Genomic DNA, 18,057 nt, shown 5'->3' on the forward strand with positions numbered 1-18,057 from the left:
TCCACGCAGGGAGCCCGACGCGGGACTCGACCCCGGGTCTCCAGCATCACGCCCCGGGCTGCAGGCGGCGCTAAACCGCGGCGCCACCGGGGCTGCCCTCACTTTATTTTCCTTAATAGAACAAAAAAAGAAAAAAAATATTTTTCTTGATAGATGTTCATAAACTGCAAGTACGGCTCAAAGTAAACGCGGGCACCGCCCTGGGGACGCGCTCGCCGCCCCGCGCCCCCCGCCCCCTCCCCCCCCCCCGCACGCGCCTCGACAGGGCTCCTGCGCGGCCGTGACGTCACGGCGTCGGGGGCGGGGCCGCGGCGGGGGCGGGGCCGTTTCCCGGGATCTCGCGGAGGGGCGGGCCGGGGGCGGCGGCCCCGCGGGGCGCGCTCGGCCCCTGAGGCGCGGGCCTTTATAAGCGCGGCCGGCTCGCCGGGCGGCGGAGGCCGAGAGGCTGGCGGGGGGCGGGATGTCGGGGCTGCGCGCGGTCCCGGAGAAGAGGCGGCCGGAGCGGAGCGCGGCGGGCCCGACTCCCGCGGGCTTCGTGCTGGGGCTCGACGTGGGCAGCTCGGTGATCCGCTGCCACGTCTATGACCACGCGACGCTGATTCGCGGCTCCAGCGCGCAGAAGGTGACCCGGGAGCGGGCGTCGGGGTGGCGGAGCGCGTCCCGGGTCTAGGCGCCGGGGGCGAGCGGGCGGGCGGATTCCCGCCCCGGGCGGGGCTGAAGCCTGCGCGTCCTTCCGGTGCTGGCTGCGGGCGGGAGGGGCGGGCCTGTGCCCCGGGGTGCTGCGCTCGCCTGTCTGCGGCCGAGTCGCCTCGGGGTGGGGGGGGAGGTGTGTGCTGCAGACCCTCGCCGGGCAGCGGGGGGCGGCGGGGAGCAGCGCAGGGCAGCGGGGAGCAGCGGGGAGCAGCGCAGGGCAGCGGGGAGCAGCGGGGAGCAGCGCAGGGCAGCGGGGAGCAGCGGGGAGCAGCGCAGGGCAGCGGGGCACCGCGGGGCGGCGCAGGGCACGCCGCGCACGTCCGGCCCGAAGGGACTTCGCGGCTTGCGAGGGCTTCCCCGCACCTGCTCCGTAGGCTTCCAACCCCTGGTGTTTATTTACTTTTAAAACGCTCGGGTCTTGATAGAACGTATCGTCCGTTCTTCAGCGGTGCTGTCTCCGAACTGCCGCTCCAGGCGCCCGGTCCTCACCTGCGCGCCTGGATTTCCGCGGATACGCGAGGTCTCCTCTGGGACAGGTTGTGAAGGCGGCGTCGTCATCGCGTTTCTCCTTTTGCATCTCGGAGCCTTGATTCGAAACACACCTCCTTCTGGTCTGGGACACTTGGCCCAACCCTCGTTAGGGGTGCAGCGACCAGAAGATTGGTGCGCTCCTGCTGTTGGCTTTAGTGAAGTGTGGATTTGTGCGAGCGCGCCAAAGATAACGTTGATGGGACGTGGTGTTCCTACCCTTCCTCCCGAGGGCAGCATCTTGTTACGTTGCACGTGAGGAGCCATTAGTTACCCCTTCCCAGCAGCACTGGACCCTCGCGGTGGCTCGGCTCTCACCCTTCTTCCCAACCCCTTGACTGTGTTTTACAATCGCGGCAGTTGCCCAGGGACCCATCTGGCCAAGTGACTGCTTTGAGAAAATGGGAGAGTTTCATTTCAGTGTGGTTTCCCGACCAGGACCCCGAGCTGGCATCAGCAGCAACCTTTCAGGCCGGCCACCTGTACAGAGACCCTGCACACCGGCCCTACACATGCCATCCCTCCCCCAACTTGAGAGAACACTGTGCTTCAGAGGCTGTGTGCGTCTTATCTTTTTATGAGTCTTTATCACAACACAGTGATACTTTTCACACACTCTTCCTCATAATCCTAGACACAAAGTACTTTTGTTTTAGGCAGAGTTTTTTTTTTTTTTTTTTTTTTTGCATTGAAGTATTTGGAACCAAAAGGAGATATGGATTGTCAGGAAATACAAAGTTTCAGTTGCTGTGGGATTTGGGGTACATGATTACACTTTTTTTTTTTTTTTTTTTTTTTAGAAATGAGGTAGGAATCAGACAGGTGAATCAAAATTGCTGTGAGTAGGAGACTAGAATGGTTTTGCTCAGACTCTCAACCATGAAGTGTCTGGAAAGGTAAGTGAGTTAATAAAAATATAAAAAGTCCCTGCCCTCAAAGGGCAAAACATTTGAATTGAGTTTATAGCAATGGCTCTCCAACTGTGGTAAGAGTTCATAGCAGTGCTTCTTAAGTTGTAGTTCCTGGGCACCTGGGGTAGAGATGAAGAAACTAAGATTTAGAAACTTGCGTAGCAGTTAATAGAGTAATCTTATGTCTGTTGACCTTAATGAAACATTTGGGATTTTATTTTATGTGTAATTTTTTCCTGGAAAATTACTTTGTGTCTTAAAAGTTGTTGGTCCAAAAAAAATTGTTTGCTCATAATGAATTAGAAATTAGAAAAGAACAATCCGAACTTGGTCATTTACTTCAGATAGCTGAAGTTCTTTGAGAAAAAGAGTCTTGTTGGCCTACATTGCTACTTAGCACCTGATTTATTACCTCATGGATACAGAATAAATCATTGAATTGCACTTAAAGTATCAGGAATTCAGTTTGCTTCGACTTTTATTTTCTCAAGCTAAAAACCACACCTCTGCTAATATGATGGTAAGGCTATATGTAATAGAAACCCAAGACCACTTAGTATAGGGTTCGATGGATACTGCCCAGCAGATAGCTTAAAAGAGAGACAGAGAAGGAAAAAGTGAAGAGATCACCCTTAGAGACAAAAACAAAATAGGCTGTATTGGTCTTTTAACTAAAATTGAAATTGGGGGATCCATGGGTGGCTCAGCGGTTTAGTGCCTGCCTTCGTCTTTAGCCCAGGGTGTGATCCTGGAATCCCAGGACCGAGTCCCACATCGGGCTCCCTGCAGGGAGCCTGCTTCTCCCTCTGCCTATGTCTCTGCCTCTCTGTGTGTGTCTCTCATGAATAAATAAATAAATAAAGTCTTTAAAAAAATAAAAAAATAAAATAAAATTGAAATTGCAAACGTGAACCCTTTATGTTGGGAAGTTGGTACCAGGCCTCTCAGAAAACTAGTTTTATTTCTTGTGGCATTCATTTTTTAACAGCAGAGATACATTTTTAGGCTTTTTCTATAATTTGTATTTCTCATTTTATTTTTATAGTTTGTATTTTTTTAAAAAAAGTCTTTGTATAGATTCTTAAATATTGGTATTAGACACTAGAATATAGTATTAAGATTTGAAAATCCACATGTCAATATTTGATGTTTCTAGTTTTTTTTTTTAATTTTTTTTTTAAATTTTTATTTATTTATGATAGTCACAGAGAGAGAGAGAGAGAGAGAGAGAGGCAGAGACACAAGCAGAGGGAGAAGCAGGCTCCATGCACCGGGAGCCCGACGTGGGATTCGATCCCGGGTCTCCAGGATCGCGCCCTGGGCCAAAGGCAGGCGCCAAACCGCTGCGCCACCCAGGGATCCCTCTAGTTTTTTTTTTAAAAAAAATTTTATCTATTCATGAGAAACACAGAGAGGCAGAGACATAGGTAGAGGGAGAAGCAGGCTCCCCTGTGGGGAGTCCAATGCGGGACTGGATCCCAGGACCCTGGGATCACGCCCTGAGTGGAAGGCAGATGCTCAACCACTGAGCCACCCAGGTGTCCCTGATGTTTCTAGTTTTAAGGAGAAAGTTTATCAAGTTCCCAGTTGGACCATCATGCTATTTGTGAGAAACTGTAAAGGGCAATAACATCCTGGAAGAACAGCACAGAAAGGCCAGTCCAAAGAAAGCAGTATAATCTCTACTGTTGTGTACCCACCCTTCTGGACAATCTTGAAAGATTCTGGTTTTTGTCTTTTGTTTGTAATCAGCAAACAAATCATCCTCCTTGCTTTGGCTATCCTCTTGTCTAATTTCAGTTTGGTCTTTCTTCGGTATGGGAGGAGATTTCACTATTGTGACATGTTTGGATATAGTGAACTCTCTGGGTTGGAGTGGGGGGAGTGATGCTGGAGTGCCACCGGCAAGTCTGAAGATTTGTAGGTTTGACTCAGTGATATCCACATTGAGTTTTTTGTGATGAGGAAGTGTTATTGCAGTTGAGGCATTCGTCTGTGGTCATGAAAGTCTTGCATAGCAAAAAAAACCGAGTATCATTTGATAGAAGGGGAATAGATTTTGTTAAGCCTGTCTCTGAGAATTTACTGGGGAGTAGTAGATTTTTTTTTTTCTATTGGATTTTGTCACCATCATGCTCCCCACATAATCACTGTTGCCTCAGGATTCCTTTGTTTTCTTTATTTTGGCCTTTTCTTACATGTCTGATCTTTGGTTGGTTATTGGTTCATATTTTCAGTACCACTAAATAGTCTTACTCTACTCAGCTATATCTGATTTTTGCAAAGAAAGAACTCTTCTGATTCAGTCCTTTTGGAGGGTAAACCTTTTATCTTCGGCTTGTTTAGGGAGGGGCAGTGATCTGGCTGAAGGAAAGGATTGGGGATCCTTATAAAGACTTTGAACAAATCTTGTGTTCAGTCCCATCTGGCATCTCAGTCTTTGGAGGTACCTCTAATTTTCAAGGCTTTACCATAGAATCTCTGCCAGGGGTTGAGCAAAGATGTGGTGTAATCTGAGCAGGGAGTGAAGGATCAGTTTTCTCCTCTGTTTAACCATGTGCCACCACCCACTCACTGTTCATATAAAAACATTTGTTAAAACCTGGTCTGAACCTGTTTGCTCTCTTAGCATTGTCTCTCTGCATAAAACTTTTTTTTTTTTTTTTTTTTAGATTTTTATTTATTTGAGAGAGAGAGAGAGAGAAAGCAGAGCAAGTGAGAACGTGAGTTGAGGGAGAAGCAGGCTCCTTGCTGAGCAGGAAGCCCAACACGGGGCTGGATCCCAGGTACCTGGGATCATGACCTGAACTTAATTGAGCCACTCAGGAGCCCCTGCATAAACCTTTTTAATGTTTTTATTTTAATGGAATTTTGAGAGGAATTGGAGATAAGATATGTGGATTCAAGCCATCATGTTAAACTGAAGCCATGGCTTTTTTTTTTTTTTTTTTTTAATTAACATACAGTAAAATTGCCTTTTTGGTGAATAAGTTCTATGATTTTTTTTAGCCCATGTAGGAGTAATCCAACAAACTCCCTTGTGCTAGCCCTTTGTAGACCTATTCCTCCCATACCTAACCCTGATCTATTTTCCATGTATATAGCTTTTTCTTTTTGAGAATGTCCTATAAATGGAAAAATACAGTCACTAGCCTTCAAAGACTGGCTTTTTTTGGCATAATGCCTTTGAGATTTGTCCATATTATGTATATCAGTAGTTCATTTCTTTTTATTTCCAAGTAGTAACCCATTAGACGGATGTGACACATTCATTCACCAGTTGAAGTACATTTGGGTTGTATCTGTGTTTCTGGTGATTTTGGCTAGAGCTGCAGTAACCATTTGTGTACAGATTTTAATATGAACCTGAGTTTTTATTTCTCTAGAGTAAATAAATACCTGCAAGTGGTATGATTGGGTCATATAGTAAGTGAATATTTAACTTAACAAACAACTACCACACTTTTCTAGAATGGCTGTACCATTTTGCATTCCCATCAGTATGCATAAGAGTTCCACATGTTCTTCACTGACACTTGAAATTATTTGTAGTTTTTATTTTACGCATTCTAATAGGTGTAGTGGTATCTCATTATGGTTTTGATTTGGATTTCCCTAATGTTTAATGATGTGGGATATTTTCTATGTATATTTGCTATCCATGTATATCTTCTTTGGTGAAGTGCCTGTTCAAGTCTTTTGCTCATTTTTTAATTGGGTTGTTTTGTTTTCATACTGTTGAATTTTGGGATTTCTTCATATATCCTAAATGCAAGTCCTGTGTTAGATGGATGATTTACAGATATTTTAAATGAATCTTCACTTTGTCTTTTAATTTTCTTTACCTTTTCTTTTGTAGGTCAAATGTTTTTAATTTTGATAAAGTCCAATTTATCAATTTCTCTGTTTTATGAGTGGTACATTTGGTGTCATGTCAAAGAGCTCTTCGCCTAAACCCACATCACAAAGAACTTTTTCCCTTGTTTTCTTCCAAACATTTTACAGTTTTATGTGATCAATTTTGAGTTAAGTTTTGTGTAAGATGTGAGGTTAAAGTTAATTTTTTTGCATATGAATGTCTGATTGTTCCAACTGTTGAAAAAGCTTTTTTCCATTGAATTACCTTGTATACACTTGTTAAAAATAAATAAATAGCTAGTTGATTTTAGCTATATTTGTGTGGGTCTGTTTCTGGACTCTGTTCCATTGATAGCATTTGTCTATTTTTTAAAAATTACTTTGTATATTTATTTTAGAGAGGGAGAGAGAGCGAACACAAGCGGGAGGAGGGAGAGCAGACTGAGCACTGAGCCCAACATGGGGCTTGATCTCAACACCCTGAGATCATGACCTAAGCCAAAATCAAAAGTCAGATGCTCAACCAACTGAGCCCCCCAGGCGCCCCCAATTTTTTGGTAGTAGCACATTGTTTTTTTTTTTTTTTTTTATAGATTTTTTTTTTTTTAACTTTCATTTATTTATGATAGTCACAGAGAGAGAGAGAGAGAGGCAGAGACACAGGCAGAGGGAGAAGCAGGCTCCATGCACCGGGAGCCCGACCTGGGATTCGATCCCGGGTCTCCAGGATCGCGCCCTGGGCCAAAGGCAGGCGCCAAACCGCTGCGCCACCCAGGGATCCCGCACATTGTTTTGATTAATGTAACATTATATTAAAGTTGGGTAGTGTGATTCCTTCAGTTTTATTCTCTGTCAACATTGTTGTAGTTATTTTAGTTCTTTTGTTTTTCCTATAAATTTTAGAATCATCATGTTTGTATCTACAAACACACTGGGTATTTGATATATAATTGTAGATAGCATTTCTTTAGCATTTTTAAAATGTTGAGCCACTTCCTCCTGGCTTCCATGGCTCTGATGAGAAAGCCACAGTTATAAAGAATCATTGTTACGTGTGGCCGCTTTCACGATTTTTCCCTAGTTTTTGGGTTTTAGCATTTTAGTTATGCTGGGTCTGGATATGTAATGCTTTGGACTTATCCTTTTAGAAGTCTTCTAAGTTTCTTGAATATATAGATTTTATTTTATCTTAATTATTATTATTTTTAGATTTTATTTATTTTTTTGACAGAGAGAGATAGAGAGAGAGCACGCACAGGCAGAGGGAGTGGCAGGCAGAGGCAGAGGGAGAAGCAGGCTTCTCGCTGAGCAGGGAGCCTGATGTGGGGCTTGATCCCAGGACCCCAGGATCATGGCCTGAGCTGAAGGGAGACACTTCTATGACTGAGCCACACAGGTGCCCCAAATATACAGATTTTAAATCTTCTGCTGAACATGGAAAGTTTTTAGCACTATTACTTCTCCGAAGTAATTTTTTTTTTTTGCACTGAACTCTTTTTTTTTTTTTCCTTCTTTGAGGAATCTGATGACCTTTTTCTCCTGCCTCCTGAGGCTTTATTCATTCTTTTTTTCCAATATTTTTTCCTATTCCTATTATTATTTTTTAAAGATTTTATTTATTTATTCATGAGACACAGAGAGGCAGAGACACAGGCAGAGGGAAAAGCAGGCTCCCTGTGGGGAGCTGGATGTAGGACTTGATCCCAGGACCTCGGGATCACGCCCTGAGCCAAAGGCAGTTGCTCAACCACTGTGCCACCCAGGCATCCCTCTTTCTATTATTTAAGTTTGATAATTTCTATTGATCTATCTATCTTTGGTTTACTGGCTTTCTTGTTATCTTTATTCTACTATTGAGCCATCCAGTATGTTTTTTATTTGGATTGTTATATTTTTCTTTTCTTAACTGATTTGTTCCAGTTTTATTGAGGTATGATTGACAAATAAAAGTTGTATATAGGTAAGGTGTACAACATGATGTTTTGGTACCCATATGCATAGTGAAATGATTACCACAATCGAGCTAATTAACATACCCATTACCTCACATAGTTACTATTTGTGTATGTGTATATGTGTTAAGAACGCTTGAGAACTGCTCTCCTAGCAAATTTCAAGTGTATGATACACTGTTATTAACTATATAGTCACCATGCTGTATGTTAGGTCTCTAGTACTTATTCATCTTATAACTGAAAGTTTGCACCCCTTGACCAGCATCTCTCCATTTCTTCCATTCTCCTAATTACTGTAGTTTTTAATTCTAAAAATTTTATTTTTCTTTTTGTCTTATGTTTCTTGGCTGAGACTTTCTATCTTGCCATTTGTCTCAAAAGAATTTGCCCTTTCTTCTTGGAACATTTTTATAATCGCTGCTGTGAAGTCTTGGTCAGATATCTGTCATCTTGGCATTAGTATCTATTATCTTTTCCCATGTGAAATTTTTCCAGTTCTTCATATACCTTGTAATTTCAGATTATATCATGGACATTTTGAATATTGTGTTATAAGACTCTGCGCCTTGTGTAAATCCTATGATGAATGTTGATATTTTTTTCTTTTACCGGGCCTTTAATGCAGTTGGGTTCAGGCTACAAATTCTGCCAAGTCTTCTATGGACTTTGGCTTCAGTGGTTGTCTTTTCCAGAATCCTGGCAGCGGTACTATTTGCATATGCCCTTTGTATGTGCCACCCAGGAGTTGGTCTGCCACCTGGGTAGGGCTGTCCCTTAGTTGTCAACATCTTTGCTGTGCTGTTTAGCATATATTCACTCATGTACAGCTTCGAGGTGAGCTTCAGAGTTCATACACAACTTTCCAGAGCAGCTTTCCCAAGTTCCTCTTTCTCTGAAATTGTCCTGGTACTTTTTGGTTCCCCGAGCTTCCCCTTTTGGCTCCTCTTGCCAGAAAGCTGGAGCTCTTATTACCCTACACTGCCAGCACTTCGGATGCCCCCAGCTGGGAGCACAGAGAGAGCAGAAAAACCGTGGAGGTCTTGGGCCACACCTCCTCCCTCCTTCAGTATCTTAAGTACTTAGGATTACTGGTGCAACCACTACTACAAGATAGCCTGGGTACAAAAGTGTAGAGGCAAGTGGGAGAGAAAAAGAAATATGGGGACTTCTCCTGGAGTTTCCATTGCACCCTGGTACCCATTTTTTGTTTTATGGATTGCTTTGAGTCCAGGTCAGAAAATATCAGGAAAAAAATGGGAAGCTCACCACCACTTATCAGAACTTGGATTCTTATCTTCCCCCATCTTCTTTCCAGTGTATACTTGTTAGAGTCCACATAATAGCTGCTCCCTGCGTTGGGTCCAGATTTTATCTCTTCATTCAGTGATAGAGACAGAGTGGAGTATGCTTTCTGTCATAGTCTGCAGCACACTTTGGTACTTTGTTTATTTTTGTTTAAAAAAATTTTTTTTTTAAATAGTACATTTTCATTATAGAAACCTTGGAAAATAAAGATAAACTTGGAAAGTAAATATAAAATAAAGAAAGCTAAAATTTTCTGCAAACTCATGAACTAAAGAAAACTTTTAAAAATATTTTCCATTTTAACAATAAAAATGAATTAGATAATGAATGAAATCATGTTGTTAATCATTTTAAACATTAAAAAAAATTTAAGACCCAGGTATTATTGACCTGATCTAATGTTTTTACTAAATTTTCTCTTTTTTCTAAATAGGTAGAAAGTCTTTATCCTCAAGCTGGCTGGGTTGAAATTGATCCTGATGCCCTCTGGCTTCAGTTTGTGACTGTAATAAAAGAATCTGTAAGAGGTAATTAGACTGGAAAAAATAATAATAAAGCATATTTTATTTGTAATAAGAGTTTTCCTCTCAGTCTATAGAATTTTGTGGGTTTCCTAATGAAAATTATGCAAATGGTATTTTACTAGGGTCACAGTTTCTCAGTATTTTTTGGCAGACATCTGTGGTTTACAATTAAGGAAAGGTAACAGCAACTCTGTCCTTTGGTTTAAATCTTTTTGGGTACAGTATAAAGGCTGACTTTCCTTCTTCATCCCAGGTTGTGACTAGTGCTAGGTCAACTTCCTGTTTGTGTACAAAATACCAGAGGTTTAAAACAAAATTATAACACATAATTTCTGCTCTCAGGAATTTACAGCTGAGTTACCTTTACTGCTTAAAAAAAAAAAGATTTAACATTTTATTTATTAACTTTTTTTATTCACTCACTTTTTTTTGCAAGATAGAGCTTGCACAAGCAGGGGGAAGGGTAGAGGGTGTGGGAGAAGCTGGCTCCGCAGGGAGCCTGAGGCAGGGCTCAATCCCCAAGACCCTGGGATCAGGACCTGAGCTGAAGGCAGGTGCTTAGCCAGCTGAGCCCACCCACGCTCCCCAAGTTAACGTTTACTGTTAAGTTTTTGTTTTTGTTTTCGTTTTTCTGCGTGGCCTCGATGCCAAGTGCTGTCCTGGCCATAACTACGGTAGGAAATCTTAGCTCTTTAAGGACATTTTCAGTGTAGCTTTCTTTAAGAACATGGCAAAAGATGACTTGTAATTGTAAATTCTGAAAGATCTTTTACTTCATTTTTATGGCTGAATTGCTTTTCCTTCTTGCCATTTTGGTTTGAAATATTTCAAAACTTATTTTAAAAAGCTGCACGAATAGTACATGGAACACCTGTATGCCTTTCTCCCAGATTCAAACATGTTTAGCAGTGTTTCCCATTCTTTACAAACTCTTTTTTTTTTTTTTTTTGACCCATTTAAGGATTGGTTTGTTATTTTGTGGAAAAGGAGAGAGAAGTTGGGAAGGGTTGTTTTGAACTATAGTCCATTGGAGAAAAGCAAGAGTTCAGGGTGATGATGGTTTCTGATTGGCTGGGGTAGATTTATTATAGGTGATACAATGTACATCTTTTCCTGCTGAGACCTATAATTGCCGACTTTTTCCTGCTGAGGCTTATTCTGCGGTCTGTAATTGATAGGTCTTCCTGTAATTGGCCCAGTGGTATGGCCCTGACTGCATTTTAGAGAGGTTTCCCTTTATTTATTTTCATAGATTGATCATTACTTGTATTAAGATCTGGTCTTTTAGTATTTTTTTTAAAGATTTTATTTATTTATTCATGAGAGACACAGAGAGAGAGACAGAGACACAGGCAGAGGGAGAAGCAGGGTCCATGCAGGGAGCCCGATGTGGGACTCGATCCTGGGACTCCAGGATCATGCCCTGGGCCGAAGGCAGGTGCTAAACTGCTGAGCCACCCAGGGATCCCCAGCAATTTTTTAGTATTATCAAGAAGAAAATAAAAATCTGACTTACTTTGAGTAGTGTTTGGTTTTTTTCTGACATTTAAAGCAGGAAGCCATTTTGTTATTCTTAGAATATGACCTTTTTCCCTTTAAGTAAAAAATTATTACAAAATCATTAGTAATGCTTCCTTAATTAGTTCCACTTATGTTATTAAATGCTAAACCCATGTTTTCCTTAAAGATTATATTGAATGATTTATTCCCCATACTATAATATGGTAAAGAAGAACTTCACTGGCTTCTAAACACATGTTTTACCTATCTTTATTTTCAGTTGCTGGAATAGAGATGAATCAAATTGTTGGTCTTGGCATTTCAACTCAGAGAGCAACTTTTATTACGTGGAACAAGTAAGTGCATTATGTGATAAGCATTCTGTTGTTGGATCCATACATAGCGAATATATTGATGGGAAACCTCTATGGAAAGTTTTAAATTTGTGAATTAATAGAAGTTTTACTTGGCTAAGAGGGATGAAAGTGGGCCTATTTTCTGGCATTTTAAAATACACTACCTGTGGGGCACCTGGGGGGCTTAGTGGTTGAGTGTCTGCCTTTGGCTCAGGACATGATCCCCCCGGGGTCCTGGGATCAAGTCCCCCATTGGGATCCCCACAGGGAGCCTGCTTCTCTTTCTGCTATGTCTCTGCCTCTCTGTGTCCTTCATGAGTAAATAAATAAATAATTTAAAAAAATACAATCCCTGCATGTTATCTGGGCTTGACTTACATAAAATGATAATAAAAAGTGTTGATACTGTTAATAAAATTCTCCATTCCTTTCTTTAGATGTGAATTAGTTTTTCAAATAAGCCTGGATTGGAATCTTAAAAATTAGCTTACACTGAAAAAGATTCAGGAGAACTTAGCAAGTTTCATAAAGACAATCCTATAATTATGGTTTATATTTTCAGTCTTCTCCAAATTTAATATTTAAATACCTGCAGCATATCAGGTATGTATAGATTAGATACAATTATATCGGGACGTCTGGGTGGCTCAGTGGTTGAGCGTCTGCCTTTGGCTCAGGGCGTGATCCTGAGGTCCTAGGGTCAAGTCCTACATCAGGCTCCCTGCATGGAGCCTGCTTCTCCCTCTGCCTGTGTCTCTGCCTCTCTCTCTCTCTTTCTGTATCTCATGAATAAATAATAAAATTAAAAAAAAAACAATTATAACGGCTACTATATAGTGAATATCTATGATATTTCAGGTTCTATTATCCTAACCAACAAACTTGTTATTTGGGTATTGTGTCTTTTTCACAGAGAAAGAAACTGAGGTGCAGAGAAATAAATAAGTGGTTCAAGAACACTTAGTTACTAAAGAGCCAAGATTCCAAATTATTTTTTTGACCCCAAACATATGCTCTTTCCACTATCCCCATATTGCCACTCAATGTGAGTGTCTTTAAAAACAATAACAACAACCACAAAACCCTACAAAATGTTTTATTGTTACAGAGCACTAGACTTCACAAAGAGTGTCTTGAACATGGGGTTGTGGGGAAGAGAGGTGGTAGATAAGGGGAGTAAGGATAAGCTTAAGAAACATAATCAGGGTGAAGTCACAAGGACTTGGCGGTTTTTTTTTTTTTTTTTTTAATTTTTATTTATTTATGATAGTCACACATCGAGAGAGAGGCAGAGACATAGGCATAGAGGGAGAAGCAGGCTCCATGCACCGGGAGCCCGACGTGGGATTCAATCCCGGGTCTCCAGGATCGCGCCCTGGGCCAAAGGCAGGCGCTAAACCGCTGTGCCACTCAGGGATCCCAGGACTTGGTGTTTAATTCAGTATTAGGTAAGAGAAAGAAGTTTAAATTGACCAATATTTGTGGCCTGGACGTTTGCGGCGATATGGACTGAAATGCTAGAGAACACACAAGGAGGAATGTATTAGGTGGTGATGAGGGTGGGTAGAAGAGAATGTGATAAAGTGTTTGGTTTGGAACACGTGAATGTGGAGGTACCCCAAAGGTAGTGAGAACATTTGTCTGGTTTAACTAAGGCATGGCTCATTTTCCTCCAGGTAGGCTCTCCTTTCAGAGTATAATACATCTCAGATCTGCATCTTTAGTCCCTTGGTGTCTTCCCCAAACTTCCCACCCATTGCATTGGGCAGAGCAAGTCTTAAATTGGTAATACATTGGTTAGATGAAAGAATAAATGACTTAAAGCCATCTGTGTAGATCAGGGTTTCTAAATGGTGGCACTGTTGACATTTTGGGCCAGATGATTCTTTTGTTTGTTGGGGGCTATCCTGGGCATTGTAAGGTGTTTAGCAGCATCCCTGGCCTCTGCCCACCCTTCTCCCTCAGTTCTGATAACCCAAACCATCTCCAGACATTGCCCAGTGTCCCCTGGGGGACAGAATCACTACATTTGGGCACTGTTGGCATAGGCAGAGTCTAGATAAATAGGTGTGTCTCCGATAAAGATTCTATAGATAGAAGGAAAGAAGACTGAGGATTTGGACAATGAGTATTCATCCCTCCCCCCAACTTAAAGGGGATCAGAAACCAGAAGACTGACTTGTTAGGACAAACACAAATCTGGGAAGTAGGTGGCATGGAAGTAGGGGCAAGGTAGTGTTCCTAGGGTAATAACTGATTGGAAATATCATGTTTTGCTGGATTTTGAGATTACGTCATTGGCCACAGAGATTGTTTTCATCAAAACCTAGATACCAGGTCCTTCATAACAGGAAGGTCAGAATATTAGGAAGCAAAGCTTTTATGTGGCAGTAGGACCATAACTCACTTTTGGGGAGAAATAGAAAGTCAGATTCCAAGACCGTTCATTTCCCTTACTGGTGGTGTCCCTGTGGAAGGAGAAGATTTCTACTTAAGACAATTAATTGTGAGTTTTCTTCTTGGCTGTCCTTTTTTTGAGATGTTTGTATTCTTTCGTGAGTTTTGGAAACTTTGCTTGTAGGAACTGAAATGCTAGATATCCCCCCTGCCCAAAACCCACACAAGGCTTTGTGCTTCTTTTACCTTAAAATAGTGGAGTCTTAATATAATGCTCCCTGAATCCTGGTGAGCTACAAGCTCCCCCCAAAAAAGCTGAGATACGCACAGAAGTGGGTACGGCTCTGAGCCAGCAGGAAGTACCTCTTGCTCATTTTCTAGAGAAAGATTGACAGGATGCTGGCACAGAAAACTGCACATTCCAGTGAACTGCACAGTGAACTGCACATTGAACTGCACATTCCTGGTCAGCACCTCCTCTTCCCAGCTCACTGTTCCTTTCTCCTGCAGTCACGGCCATAGTCCTGTCGTCTTGGCCTTACAAACATTATTTTCCTGTTGTTGCTGAAAGGAAGTGTAAAACTCTGAACTTTCTTTTTGTTTTCCTCTTTCCCCCTCCTTTAGAAAATGCCAGGAACCTTGGTCCTTGGGTTTTCTTCATATTTCTCAGGTCAAAAAATTTTTTTCAATATATTTAATCAGTGGTGTGTTTAGCCTATATCTTAAAGTAATGAAATGATAGCTCCTCCATTTTGGTTGTTTTAAATTCCTTTTGTTCTAAAGTATCTGAGCTGTTTTCTTTCTTCAATCTGTGTGTCTCTCAGGGAGGCTTCTGTCAGCTAACCTTGGATCAGGGTGTGTGCCAGTTAGTAACATAAACTATGAGTCACACAAGCAAACTGAAATTCACTCAGTAACTGTTTGAGGACTTGCAGGGCGTAAGGCACTATGCTGGCTGCAGAGCTGCATATGAAAATGAGTAAGAACACCAGCCCTTGAGGAATTTACAGTCTCATAATACAGGTATACAAATGATTCTGTGTTCCCACAGCACCAAATACATCTTTTATTGTAATACCTGATACTCTTGTGGTAATGGTTCTTACCAATTACTTATGACACAAATATATTAAGAGGCACGGAATGGTATAGTGTGTTAGAGAGGTTTAAGGCAACTCATTTACGATGTTGCTATTGATGTTTTTCCTCCATTTCTCCTTTTATTGTTGACAGAGATAAAACAAACCCAAATGACTGCTAAGTGAGTAATGGAATATGCTCTGCTTCTTGAGATCAGTATTCTAGATCGTCTTCTACCTTATTATGAATTAATGATGTCATCTTCTGTGATCTTCTCCCTGTCCTTGTTCTTCAGCTGTACTAGCATCTAACACATCATGCTTCACTCTGAGAACCTTTGAACATGTAGTACATTTTATCCAGAGTGTTCACCTTCCTTGTTTGTTCCTATGCATCCTTCAGAGTTCACTTGTATTGTCATTTCTCAAAGAAGTCTTTCCTGACCCCTGTACCGGGAAAGGTCTCCCTGTGAAGTATACTCATGGCAATCTGTATTTTTCCTTCATAGGGCTTATTCCTGTAGTAGGCAAGCAATTGAGTAATTGAATATTTCTTTGGTTTCCCTGGTAGAAAATATATTCATGGGTCAAAGATACCATGTCCCTCTCTTTATAGCTATGTCCCCAGCTCCTGGCACTGATTGGTGTGTATGCATTTGGTGAATTAGTGATTAAAATCAGTTGTAAGTATGTAAGTAGATACTGTTTTGTGTAGAATGGCATCAAAGAATAATAAATGCGTACATAGATTTCATTTCTATCAAACATAATCTGTTGATAGTCCTCAGTGGTAGCAGCATTCATTTATCAAATACTTTTTTGGTATCTGGGCTAGGTGGTGAGAATCTGAAAGTGAATAGACTGTGTTCTGGAGGCTCACAGTCCAGTGGGAGATACAGATGTGAACCTAGATAGAGTGCAGGCTGATAGACATCTGTCCAGTAGAAGTGCTATGTACTTGGTAATGAAGGAGCTGAATTGCTTAGAAGGCAGAATTAGGGAGAGTTTCAGTCACTTGAGCCAAGCCTTGAAGGCTGAGTAAGAGTTTTGTCAGGAGCAGCTTTGCACCTGTTGCTCCCTGTGTCTGGAGCTCTCTTACCTCAGAATTTCCCTCTTTCTCATGATTCAAAAACCTCACTGCAGAGATCATTTCTCCTTGAAGACTTCCCTGAGCATTTTATTTGCCCTTCACTTTACCATTTTCTTTTCTTCATATCATTTATCATTATCTAAAATTCTTATTTACTTATTTGCATATTTATTACATATCTCTCATAGGCGTAAAAAGTCCCATGAGCATTGGGATTTTCGTCTGCCCTATCCTCACTGGATCCTTCACACTTAGAACAGAACCTGACACATAATAGGCATTCCAGTCTTTGAGTGATGGAGATGTACCTGGAAGGGAAGGCCAGGTCTTAGGCCAGGAAACACCATATGCTGTGGTAAGGATGAGAAGTCTGTCTCTTATAAGAAGTGGGAAACTATCAAAAGCTGTCAAGCAGAAGAGTAATATCACCAAATTTACATTTTAAAAAGAATATTCTTTTTTATTTTTAAAGATTTTATTTATTTATTCATGAGAGACCCAGAGAGAGGCAGAGATATAGGCAGAGTGAGAAGCAGGCTCCCCGCAGGGAGCCCAATGTGGGACTCAATCCCAGGACCCCAGATATGCCCTGAGCTGAAGGTAGACACTCAACCATTGAGCCACCCAGGCATCCTTAAAAAGAATATTCTTGAATCAGGGTAGACAGTGGATTTGAGGGGAATGAGACTAAGTCTGAGAAGTCTTTTTAAGAAGGCTATTGTTTATTCAAGTCTCTGCTCTCATATCTAAAAACTCTCTTCACCCCCAGTTATTCTATTCCTTTACCATGCCAGCATTTCATAGCATGATCCTTATGTGAAATGACAGTTTTAATTATTCATTTGTTTCTCCCTTTGCCATTAAAGTATAAACTCCAAGGATGTTATGGAATCCCTTTGTGGACTTAGGATGACACCCTCCCCCTTCCCCTACTTTTTGGCTGAAACAGCTAAGATATCATTAACCCAAGTGTGGCACACTAGAGGAAGAGGGGCAGCAGATTTGGCATGGATGTGTTGCATTTGAGATGGCATGGAGCAAACTATCACAAATATGTGGAAGGCAATTGTTTGTGAGGGGATGGAACTGAAGTGAGAGGCTGGCCCTAGAGATGTAGATGGGTGAGTAGTCCTATGGTAACTGTTCATGGGTATGGGTCAGGTTGGTTTTGTTTTTTGGTTTTTTGTTTTTTGCAGAGAGCAGCTAGTTAAAAAGAGAAGGGGGCCAAGGATACAACCCTCAACAGATATAACAGCATTTAACTGGCAGTCTAAGGAAGAAAAATCTGTAAAGGAAACAAAAAAATCTATACTTAGAGAGGTAGGAGAAGAAACAGCACAATGATATCATGGAAGTTTAGGAAATTGTCAGTTTTAGGTAGGAAGAAATGAGTATCAGGAGTCAATATTGCAGAAAGGCAAGTCAAACTGAAAAGGAATCTGTAGGGGCACGTGGGTGGTTCAGTTGTTAAGCATCTGCCTTTAGCTCAGGTCATGATCCCGGGGTCCTGGGTATGAGCCCCATATCAGGCTCTCAGCTCAGCAGAAGCCTTCCACTCCCTCTGCTTGTGCTCTCTCTCTGTCAAATAAATAAATAATCTTTAAAAAAAATGGAGCCTGTAAATCTGAAAATTAAGAAGACAATAGTTACTATAGTGAATATAATTTTCATGAATAATTAGAAATCTAAATTACATTTGAATTGTGTTCAGTTGAGGTAATGGGAAGTGATGAGGAAATGTTGAAGGGGCTCAGTTAGATGTGGGGCACATCATCCTGATCAAGAGAGATGCTTTTGGTTCTGTTTCAAAGATGGGGAGATTTAAGCAACAGAGTTGATGGAATATTGTTGAAACAAAGCG

The 18,057-nt window shown here is 41.6% G+C and overlaps 1 protein-coding gene across 3 annotated transcripts in view; it reads left to right on the forward strand.

The window, feature by feature from the left end:
* Positions 1–408: 408 nt before the first annotated feature.
* The window catches only part of GK5 (glycerol kinase 5), a 70,264-nt gene continuing 52,615 nt past the window's right edge, over positions 409–18,057 (forward strand). Inside the window, exons 1-4 of one of the 3 annotated variants that reach the window (XM_077864881.1) lie at positions 494–622; positions 2,022–2,117; positions 9,684–9,777; positions 11,555–11,630. In XM_077864881.1, coding sequence (XP_077721007.1) covers positions 11,569–11,630 — 62 coding nt within the window. In that variant the 5' untranslated portion in view covers positions 494–622; positions 2,022–2,117; positions 9,684–9,777; positions 11,555–11,568. Of the gene's footprint in view, positions 623–1,473; positions 1,782–2,021; positions 2,118–9,683; positions 9,778–11,554; positions 11,631–18,057 lie in introns of those variants that run through there. The other 2 variants (XM_077864879.1, XM_077864880.1) reach the window with 2 other exon arrangements.

The sequence above is a fragment of the Canis aureus genome, chromosome 22 (assembly GCF_053574225.1).
Source record: "Canis aureus isolate CA01 chromosome 22, VMU_Caureus_v.1.0, whole genome shotgun sequence".
Classification (NCBI taxonomy): domain Eukaryota; kingdom Metazoa; phylum Chordata; class Mammalia; order Carnivora; family Canidae; genus Canis; species Canis aureus.